The sequence below is a fragment of the Salvelinus fontinalis genome, chromosome 2 (genome assembly GCF_029448725.1).
Source record: "Salvelinus fontinalis isolate EN_2023a chromosome 2, ASM2944872v1, whole genome shotgun sequence".
In the NCBI taxonomy this organism is placed as follows: Eukaryota; Metazoa; Chordata; class Actinopteri; order Salmoniformes; family Salmonidae; genus Salvelinus; species Salvelinus fontinalis.
This window is the reverse complement of record NC_074666.1, coordinates 29,574,324-29,585,689: the sequence shown is the minus strand read 5'-3', so window position 1 is coordinate 29,585,689 and position 11,366 is coordinate 29,574,324. Positions and strand designations below refer to the sequence as shown.

The 11,366-nt window shown below is 37.9% G+C and overlaps 2 protein-coding genes across 5 annotated transcripts in view; one reads left to right on the top strand and one right to left on the bottom strand.

Moving 5' to 3' along the window:
* The first annotated feature begins 1,622 nt into the window (after positions 1 to 1,622).
* On the top strand, positions 1,623 to 7,911 carry LOC129815898 (SH2 domain-containing protein 1A-like). Its single transcript, XM_055870090.1, has 3 exons — positions 1,623 to 1,777; positions 2,204 to 2,267; positions 7,535 to 7,911. The coding sequence occupies exons 1-3, from the start codon at positions 1,623 to 1,625 to the stop codon at positions 7,667 to 7,669; spliced, it is 354 nt and encodes a 117-aa protein (XP_055726065.1). The 3' UTR covers positions 7,670 to 7,911.
* Positions 7,893 to 11,366, bottom strand: part of tenm1 (teneurin transmembrane protein 1) — a 246,029-nt gene continuing 242,555 nt past the window's right edge. For all 4 annotated transcript variants that reach the window (XM_055870047.1, XM_055870059.1, XM_055870067.1 and 1 more), the window contains exon 32: positions 7,893 to 11,258. In XM_055870047.1, the coding sequence (XP_055726022.1) occupies positions 10,503 to 11,258 (756 nt within the window). In that variant the 3' untranslated portion in view covers positions 7,893 to 10,502. The remainder of the gene's footprint in view (positions 11,259 to 11,366) is intronic.

Genomic DNA, 11,366 nt, shown 5'->3' with positions numbered 1-11,366 from the left:
TAGGTCTGTGTCTGTGTCTAGGTTGCATGTTTGCATTTCGTTCGGTTCTAGCTTCACGGTCGTCTATTTGTTGTTTTGCTTCGTTTGTTTTCTCCTAAATAAAGAGAAGATGTCTTTTTTACATGCTGCGCCTTGGTCCTCTCTCTCTCCCATGGTCAATCGTGACACTTGAACCATAATTAACATTATATTGTGTCAAATGTATAACCCTTATCTGGATACGCTATGAGTTATGTCTTCCAGACACTCTTCATTTGAATATCATAGGGCTGTGACGATTATATAATTATGTGTAACAATGAATTATCATGCAAATGATCATGATTCTTGTCATAAAACATTTTTTGGGACCTTGTTATGTATCATAACGCATCTTTGAAAAAAATATTATAACACAGCTTTGGTGACCCCTGTCTCAAAAACGAATGGTTTTGACCACTCTGAACTTTTGGTAGGAAACTTTTCCTCTTCATGTAAAAATTGAAAACTTCTATTGTGTAAACTATATCTACTTGAAAATGAAGTTGCATCCCCTCACCCTCCCCCTCTGAAAATGAATGATTTTTCTTTTTTCTTTCACAGTTATTGTCCATAAATGTCAGTTACATGATTATACAGTGATTGTGCCAGCCCTAATAAGAATACAATGATTCATAATGATATAACTGTCTGGCTGTCTTCTTGGTGTGAAAACGAAACCCCCGTTCAATTATTTAAAGCCATGCTCAAGTTGAACAAACATGGGAAAGCCAGGGACTAGAGTTTGTATCACAGTGTAGCAATTTTAACATGCATTTCATTGTTTTTCCATACAATCAAAACTAACCGATTTTTTTTCCCCCCTGAAATTTGTTTTTGCAACCATCATAGAGACATCGAAGACACTGAGTAACAAGCATTGATATAGGCTCTGTTTTACTGCCACTCTGTGGCTGGGTTTGAGAAGCGCAGATGCAACAGAATTGTCTTTGATGATAATTACATAGTTTTTGCTTCAAATTGTTATTTTAGTTATTAAAACTCATCCAGACCCATCATATTATCAGCTAATATGAACACTATATGAAGATTACAATAAACAGAAAAGTTCAATGCAAATTAAGGTGACATGTAGGCCTAAATACTCATACTTCAATACTGTTTCCTGCAGTCACATAACCTTAAAGGGATAGTTCACTCAAATTACAAAATGCGATCCATACTTTGGTTTAGTTTCCCTGGCAGTATCTGTCAAGGGACAGATATTAGCATTTTTTGTGAATCAGGTCCAAATTATCTGAAAGTATCTAAAATTGATTGTAAAGCTCAAAGTCACAGTAGATGATTTGAACATGATGTGTAAAAAATGATAATATCGGTCCCATGACTTGATTGGGATTGGTGCCACAATGCTAACAATTGGCAGGGAAACTAAACCAAAGCATGGACTGCTGTCATACTTTGTCCATTGACTGCTTACAGAGCAAGGAAACCAATATGTAATTTGGGTGAAGTATTTATTTTAATATGCAAACAGGCTGTGTGATCTTTTCTTTCCTCTCAGGAAATGATATGATTTCCTGTAGATGCTACCGTACCATAAATACTACCATTCTGAATGTGTGTCAGTGCTATTCAAAGACATGTCAAGCTTCAGTATCATAGAGCATGTTTCTGTTTACCACGGGGCTATCAGCAAAGCAACTACTGAGAGGATCCTGGGTGCAGTGGGGAGAGATGGGAGTTATCTACTCCGAGACAGTGAGAGTTTACCCAACACCTACTGCCTATGTGTTCTGTGAGTACCTCAACAGTATTGTTGATCCATTGTATGTTTTTGACCTAACATCATGTGACCACAAATATTTTAAACATGTAGGTTTAGTTATTGCCATTTTGATTGACTTATACTATGAATTCACATTTTCATCAATGCCGTTCTGATGGAAACGTACTTAGAATAATAATTTCTCAGCAAGGCGGTGGATAACAATGCTACAGAATGAATCATCAGATGGATGATATGACATGCATGACACAAACCTGTGTTTCCATCTTTCTGATTCATGCTCATACAGACTGCTTGTTCCATTTCATTTAACTCCAATTTACACAGACTATAGAATACCATAAATACTGGACTGTAATTTACAGTACGATTAAACAAAAAATAACTCTGCATTGAAATGCTGTAATCATATTTTTCTGCTATTTTCACGAAAAGATGCAAAGACATTGTCTACACCTACAGAGTGTTCCAAATCAATGAGGGGTCCTGGACAGTTCAGGTGAGTAAAGAGAAGAAACAGTAATGTTATCAATATCCATTGGTTAATAGTAGATTGCTGCATGGACACACATGATTTGCTACAATATACTGCACATTCACGCACATTTTCTTACATTCTAATTATAGAAAGCACATCCCTTAAGAGGTATGGCCTCAAAACACTAGATACAAAATCATAAAATGGTATTGTATTATTGATATTTAGTAGACCAACCAACCAGGAAAAAGTGCTTGCTTTTAATTTATTTTTACTTGTTACAGGCTCTCATACATGCTAGATCAAACAATGATGGAATGATAAACAAAGTTAGGCCAGATGCTTATGGCCGGTCTACACCTAACGATTAGTTTTTTTAAATACAGTACCAGTCAAAAGTTTGGACACACCTACTCATTCAAGGGTTTTCCTTTATTTGTACTATTTTCTACATTGTAGAATAATAGTGAAGACATCAAAACTATGAAATAACACATATGGAATCATATAGTAACCAAAAAAGTGTGCCAAAGAATGCCAAGTGTGTGCAAAGCTGTCATCAAGGCAAAGGGCTGCAACTTTGAAGAATCTCAAATATAAAATATATTTTGATTTGTTTAAAAATGTTTTGGTTACTACATGATTCCATATGTGTTATTTCATAGTTTTGATGTCTTCACTATTATTCTACAATGTAGAAAACTGTAAAAATAAAGAAAAACCATTGAATGAGTACTGTAGGTATGTCCAAACTTTTGACTGGTACTGTATGAGCAAAAAATATTACATTTGATTTAGAATGGAAAGCCAGACAAAATTAAACGGGCCTATTTATATAATGAATATGATTTCGGAGGGCAGACATGATTAAATATTAAAGCATTAGACCTCTCTCTAAAGGCTTCAGTCATACAAAAGTTATACTTAAAACCAAACTGGTGCTCTAGCAGATTAGTAAGAGTGTCTCACCCCATGTTCAAGAATGGCCTTTGCCCTTCGAGTGGCACAGTGGGTTAAGACACTGCAACTCAGTGCAGTACCTGGTTCGAACAATTGGCCCAGCGTCACCCGGGTTTGGCCGTCATTGTAAATAAGAATTTGTTCTTAACTGACTTGCCTAGTTAAATATATGTATAGTTTTTATTACAGCCTCTCACTTTCAGTTATTTGAAAATGAAATAATCTCCAAAATATCACTATTTTTAAAACAAGCCATGGAAAGTTGTTTGCAATTTCAGTTTAATCCACCAGAAAAGACAGAAGAAATATTACAACAAATATTATGGTTAAACTCAAATATACAAATTGATTAAAAAAAAACTGTACAGATGAAAAATGTTCAGGCCTACTGTACATCTTACTGTAGAAAGTATTGTTGAAAAAAAGTCTAGGTTGGAACTATTGCTATTACAATAAAATAAATTCATTTTATTTTGAACTGGAATAAACTGATTAATCACATCACACAGATGTAGACCAGAAAAAAAACACACACACACACACACACACACACACACACACACACACACACACACACACACACACACACACACACACACACACACACACACACACACACACACACACACACACACACACACACACACACACACACAGTCCTAATGAGAGGTGCGTGTGGCTGGTTTAAAGTTATCAACAAGTATGTCTATTCTGGGCTCAGTTTTTGACAGTGCAACCCTGTTTCTGTACTTGTTTTTTAAGTACGACAGATTTGAGAACTCTGACTCGCATAGGTTTGTGATGCCAAACTGGATCAGAACATCTACTGCTTTCTCAGTCATGCAGGAGACAGCTTCCTGCTGTAGATGAGCAACCCAGAATTGTGAGTGTTTGCCTCAAAAAGCGTCTTGCTTGAATCAGTGTATTCCAGAATAAAAATGATTGCTTGTATTTTACTTGTTTTTAACTTGTTTTTAACAGTAATTTCTACAGTAAGATGTACAGTAGGCCTGATAATGGTATATCTTCATCTGTACTGTTATTTAGGGCTGCACTATCAGTACAGTAGCTAACTTGCTTTGGCTAACGTTAACTAGCTATTAGCTAATGTTTGAAAGAAAAAATCACATCTAGTACTATGAGCGATAGTACTCCCTTATTTCTGACAATAATGCCTTGCTAGTTGACTTACTTTTCTACTGTCGAATCACTGTTTTCTGAATCATTGTGCCCTGTTCGAATTAACTCCCTGGGTTTACCGTCATGCTGTGGATGTTTGGTCAGGATGTGTCATTTTAATTTGTTAGTTTTGGGAGACTCATTCCTAAGCACTTCCCTGCACCAAACACATTGTGGGCACTCATTATTTCTCAAAGTTTGTATGAAACCAAGAGAGATAAAATCAAATATCGCTGTATGAGTTCAGTCAGAACTGGTGGCTAGGTTAGTGATGGCAGGTGAGTGAGTGGCTGACAGCGCATCATCTGCTGCTGAACGACAGCGCTTCGGAGTGTGGGTTGTCGAGTGATTTTCAATAAAACTGCAGAAAAAATATGAGGTAAAACGCGAAGCACACGGGCATCTCCCTCCCACTTGCGCAGTTGCCAAAATGAGCTCAGATATGGCTGCTAAGCAGGTCTGCGACCCACTTTGCCATACAGATTGCAAAATAGTTGGGAAGAGATTTTTGATGTACCGATTCCATGGCACATGCAATGAACTGATACAGAAAATGACGCGCTCTTCAAAACGTCGTTTTTCAATTTAAATGATACAAAATTCTTGCAATCAATAGAATGATATATATATCAGTTTATATATCAGTTTTTCACAATTCTTTCATCACATTCCCATTGGGTCAGAAGTTTACATACACTCATTTAGTATTTGGTAGCATTGCCTTTAAATTGTTTAACTTGGGTCAAACGTTTCGGGTAGCCTTCAACAAGCTTCTAACAATAAATTGGGTGAATTTTGGCCCATTCCTCCTGACAGAGCTGGTGTAACTGAGTCAGGCTTGTAGGCCTCTTTGCTCACACATGCCTTTTCAGTTCTGCCCACAAATTTTCTATGGGATTGAGGTCAGGGCTTTGTGATGGCCACTCCAATACCTTGACTTTGTTGTCCTTAAGCCATTTTTCCACAACTTTGGAAGTATGCTTCGGTTCATTGTCAATTTGGAAGACCCATTTGCGACCAAGCTTTAACTTCCTGACTGATGTCTTGAGATGTTGCTTCAATATATCCACATCATTTCCCTTCTTCATGCTGCCATCTATTTTGTGAAGTGCACCAGTCCCTCCTGCAGCAAAACAACATGATGATGCCACCCCCATGCTTTGCGGTTGGGATGGTGTACTTTGGCTTGCAAGCCTCCCCCTTTTCCCTCCAAACATAACAATGGTCATTATGGCCAAACAGTTCTATTTTTGTTTCATCAGACCAGAGGACATTTCTCGAAAAAGTATGATCTTTGTCCCATGTGCAGTTGCAAACCGTAGTCTGGCTTTTTTTATGGTGATTTTGGAGCAGTGGCTTCTTCCTTGCTGAGCGGCCTTTCAGGTTACGTCGATATAGGACTCGTTTTACTGTGGATGTAGATAATAATAATAGATAATAATAATAATAGATAATAATTTTGTACCTGTTTCCTCCAGCATCTTCACAAAGTCCTTTGCTGTTGTTCTGGGATTGATTTGCACTTTTTACACCAAAGTACTTTCATCTCTTGGAGACAGAATGCGTCTCATTCCTGAGCAGTATGACGGCTGCGTGGTCCCATGGTGTTTATACTTGTGTACTATTGTGTGTACAGATGAACGTGATACCTTCAGTTGTTTGGAAATTGCTCCCAAGGATGAACCAGATTTGTGGAGGTCTACCATTTTTTTCTGAGGTCTTGGCTGATTTCTTTTGATTTTCCCATGATGTCAAGCAAAGAGACACTGAGTTAGAAGGTAGGCCTTGAAATACATCCACAGGTACACCTCCAATTGACTCAAATTATGTCAATTAGCCTATGAGAAGCTTCTAAAGCCAGGACATAATTTTCTGTAATTTTACAAGCTGTTTAAAGGCACAGTCAACTTAGAGTGTATGTAAACTTCTGACCCACTGGAATTGTGATACAGTGAATTATAAGTGAAATAATCTGTAGTCTGTAAACAATTGTTGGAAAAATGACTTGTGTCACGCACAAAGTAGATGTCCTAACCAACTTGCCAAAACTATAGTTTGTTAACAAGAAATTTGTGGAGTAGTTGAAAAACAAGTTTTAATGACTCCAACCTAAGTCTATGTAAACTTCCGACTTCAACTGTATATGACAGGTGTGTGCCTTTTCAAATCATGTTCAATCTACTGAATTTACCACAGGTGGACTCCAAGTTGTAGAAACATCTCAAGGATGATCAATGGAAACAGGATGCACCAGAGCTCAATTTCAAGTCTCATAGCAAAGGGTCTGAATACTTATGTTAATAAAGTATTCCTGTTTTTTATTTTTAATACATTTGCAAACATTTAAAAAAAACGTTTTTTGACTTTGTCATTATAGGGCATTGTGTGTAGATTGAGAATTTGTTTTATTTAATCAATTTTAGAATAAGCCTGTAACGTAACAAAATGTGGAAAAAGTTAATGGGTCAGAATACTTTACGAATGCGATGTAGGTTCAGAACTTTTGTGAAACTTTACAGCACAGTTGAAAATATATGACAAATAGAAATATAAACTGAATGGTCTTCGGAGATAGATGGGAGGGGTTGAGGGTAGTTGAAGGATGGGACTAAAAACAAACAAAAGATAACTAATGTAAACTATATTGTGTCCGTAAAATGTATATAGTATGTATAAGCTGGAAGTTGAAGACACTGCCCTGAGTAGGGTGCTGTCTTTCAGATTGGATGTTAAACGGGCGTCCTGACTCTCTGAGGTCATTAAAGATCCCATGGCACTTATTCTAAGAGTATGTGTGTTAACACCCCGGTGTCCTGGCTAAATTCCCAATCTGGCCCTCATACCATCATGGTCACCTAATTATCTCCAGTTTACAATTGGTGCTTTCATCACCCTCATCTCCCCTGTAACTATTCCCCAGATTGTTACTGTAAATGAGAACAATGAGAGCAGTGACATACCTGTTAATATAACGGAAAAATAAATTGTTGTTTGATCTAGCATGGATGACAGCATATAGCAGCAAACAAAAAAAGCAAGAACTTTTTCCAGGTTGGCTGGTCTACTAATTACCTTATAGTTATTTTGGAAATAGGAAACTCTATCCTGACTTGACCTGAATGAACAGATAAGGCGTTTCTGTATTTCAGACAAACCCTGGAGTACAGACACGATTATTCAGGAAGATAAGGAATTTGATAGCTGCCTTTGGTAATCCAAACCAGGGCCTGGAGATGCCCCTCTATCCAGTTGAAAACCAACACACTGACCTGCAGTACCCATGAGATGATGGCTCCTCTTCAAAGATACAAACATTGACAACAATATATTTAAAGAACTGTGAAATGATTCAAATTAAATAATTTGAATATTTATTTTTTGTTTTTGTATTCTGTTTAAATCACGTTGTTTGATTAACTATTTTTTGCATTATGTCCAGTTCCATTTAAACCAGTGGTACTCATATTTCATGATACAATGAAATAAACATCAAAACATACGGACAAAGAATTTGCACATTTATTTATTAAAAGTCAAACCTTCAAAGTACCTTGTTTTGAACATGAACTTTCCACACCCAATATATTAATTTCTTATTATTTACACCCTCTTCCTGGAGCACTTGCAGAAAATACATGCCTCTTGGTCAAAGCCCAGAGTAGAAAATGCAGTCAAGCAATAGTGTTTTCATACCATCAGTCTACATAGTATACCGTATATCACAAATGTATCTTGGTAATCTCATCATCTTCACTTTCAGACTCGACTAAGACAGTATCCCGACTAAGACAGTATCCCGACTAAGACAGTATCATCAATTTGACCACCAATGGGCAGAGAATTATCAATTATAGGGAGTACTATCAATTAATTTACCCAAAATATGTTATATAGTATATCATATAGCCTACGTTTTATACAATTGTTTTTTTTGCAATACAACCCAATGAGAATTAAAGTAAAAAACAACAGATAAGGTTGCACAGAATAATATATTGATGAACTTCACAGTATTAAAGGGAATATCAGAATATAGGGTGTTTGGCTTCGTCCAACAGCACGTCATGCTTTTGGTTCAGACTTTTCCACAGTGCTAAATGTTTCATTTCCGTATGAGAAGCTTAGAAAACAAATGTCAAAACACAAACCATACACATCCCAATTACAAAATTACTTGACAACAGTACAACCAAATTGTGTGTGTGGGTAATGCTTGAGGGTGGATGGCTGGACAACATTTTACTTTTTAAACCCCCCCTTTTTCAGTTCCAAACATGTCATACTCTGATCAAAATAAATTAAATAATTAAAATTAATTCCCAGACTTGAAAGTCAGTCTTATGAAATAAGGTTTCTTAGATCTTTCAAAGGACTGAATAAACTATTGCTTTACTAAGGCTTGTTTAATTGGGGCTGCATTGAAAATGTTTTAGCTGTTGTGAAGATGGGGTAGCGGATGTCGAAATTCCTCAGATAATTTCTGTGGAATACTAGATAGAGGCATATAGCACTACTTCCAATCTTTTCACAGAGGAATAGGAATGACTAATACTGTAACACAATGTGACTTTGCAGTAAATTAAGCACAGAAAAAAATAAATGTGTAAATATTGAAACACTGTTTCCAATTCGTTTTATTTGTGGGAAACAGCTACTCTCTGTGTGCATTTCTTTTTGAAAAATCCTCCATATCCACTATATTCGACCTGTAACTGGTACACACTTAGGCTCTTGTAAGCCACGTAATGTGAATTTGTCCTCTTCTCTTGCTGCTTTTCAGCCTATTATGATTTCCTGCTCCTGATGTAAAGTCTATATTTCTATCCACTTGGTAAACTTGAAGTGTGCCTTGTCCTACATGTATGGATTTTTTTTTTTACAAGCTTATCACCTTTTCTTTTTACCATGCAAACCACTGATTGTTACTAATTCATGACGTTTGGGTTTCTCAGTGGCAGCAGAGACTTATCTTCGATACTGTCTGGCTATTTTTATTTTACGTTTATTTAACCAACTGACTTGCTAGCTCAGATATTTCTATTACTGGGACACTCGGTCTATCTAAACAGGGTATGGTAAGGACAGCCTTGTAATGGCATCAGAATAATTAAGGTACAATGAATGTAATACCTGTGAATTACAATATGATGAGGTATTTGCAGCATTTACACTATGATTTAGCATTTTGTATAGGCCACAATAGTCTGCCCTGCAAGCTCCACTCCATAAGGATTCTAGTCCAGTAGATCAATTATACAAATAATAACACTTTTCATGGTATGGAAAGATGTTTTTTGAATTGTCATCCTTCAACGTTTTTTTAAGAGCAGAAAGGCACAAGCTCCACCCAGATAATACATTATATTTTACAATAAGCAATTTGTAAAAAATAAAAATAAATTATAATAATGTCAACTATACTGTACAGGTTTTCAGCATGAATACTTTTTCCCGTTGCTCTGTGTAACTCCAGTGATCACTTCTATTGATAGGATTAACAATTAATAATCAGTAACAACACATCAAGTTAAGCACTTGTATCTCGCTAAAGCACTTGCTATATACAATTTAATGTGTCTAAACCCACACAATCTACTCCATTGTACCACCAGAACTTCAAATACGCAGGAAGCAGCAATCCCCGATGCCAGTGAGTCTCGTAGTCACAAAAGAAGACTGTACCTGTCACTACCATTTCTCAAAAGATCAGAGAGATATGTACTGTATAAACTGAAATGAGAGAAATTCACAACACTGTTATACATACAGTATGTATAAAGATGAATTATATGGTAATGAACTTGATATAGCGTATCATCTCAGATTCAGCATATCTAACAGTTTACAAAGTAGGTCAAATTACAGAAGCTAGCTAAATCACTCAAATGAAAGACAGTCAAGAGCTTCAAATGATCAACTCATTCTCAGAAAAAACTAAACAATCAAAACACAGGTGAAACAAAATACCATAATTTGTCACTTTTAAAGGCAGTTGTCTTTTTCTTATTTTATCGTCATCATTCTAGAAAAAAGGGTACAACAAATCATTGTAGGTCTAAAAACAGACTGTCTTTGGTGAAGGGGAACCCACGGCAGTAGTGAAGCAAGATGCCGCTGTTACCTCCTCCCGATTTCACTTTGCCTCATGAAGTGAATGTTGTTGGCACTGTCAGAGAGCTCCAGGTACTGCTCCACGGAGAGCACGAAGTAGCCATCGTAGCCGGGCACCTGTCCAGTGGAGAGCAGCTGCTGCCTCTCCCCCTCTGTCCAGAGCCTGGAGCCCTCCTCTCCTTCCTCCAGCCTCCTTTGCTCGATGACCCAGGCCTCCTCCACCGCCCTCTGCCGGGCCACCTCCAGCACATGCTCCCTCTCCTCTTCCTCTGTGGCACCGTAGCGGATGTTGAAGCACAGAGTCCCGTGCTGCATCTGGATGTCAGCGAAGCGCCTAGTCCTCCCACCCACCACTGTCGTCATCTGGGACACGGTCATGTTGATGCCGTTTTCCAGGACGCGACCCACTCCGGTGTGGCCGACCACTCCCAGGTCCCCCTCCAACAGGCCAGGTTTGATAAAGTAGTGAGTGTCCAGACCGCCCACCGTGAAGTGCAGGCCGGAGAGGTAGACCGCGTGGTTTAGGATTGCTGCCACACGTCGGCTGTCCTCGCTCGCCACCCCAATGATTTCGGTGGTGACGACATTATCTCTGATGGCAAACTTGACGCCCTTACCAAAGATGGAGGAGATGGCAGAGAAACGGGGCCTCCGGCCATGCCACGCCCCCAGCTGACCACTCACCTTACTCATAGGCAGCCGGTCCAGAGAGATGAAGTTCTTCAGGTGTTTCTGCAACTCACACTGGATACCCAACAGAACCTGACAGACAAACACACATGGGATGGTTATCTAATGATAATAAGGATTATGAGGAGGTTATGTAATATCTAAGGATCATACTAGAGATTAGGCTCTGTCTAGGCCTAG

Excerpts from the sequence above, each read along its gene's own strand:
- LOC129815898 (XM_055870090.1), top strand. The coding sequence starts at position 1,623 with ATGTCAAGCTTCAGTATCATAGAGCATGTTTCTGTTTACCACGGGGCT. Across the intron at positions 1,778-2,203 it reads ACCTACTGCCTATGTGTTCT|ATGCAAAGACATTGTCTACA; the intron begins GTGAGTACCTCA and ends TTTCACGAAAAG. Across the intron at positions 2,268-7,534 it reads AGGGGTCCTGGACAGTTCAG|ACAAACCCTGGAGTACAGAC; the intron begins GTGAGTAAAGAG and ends TCTGTATTTCAG.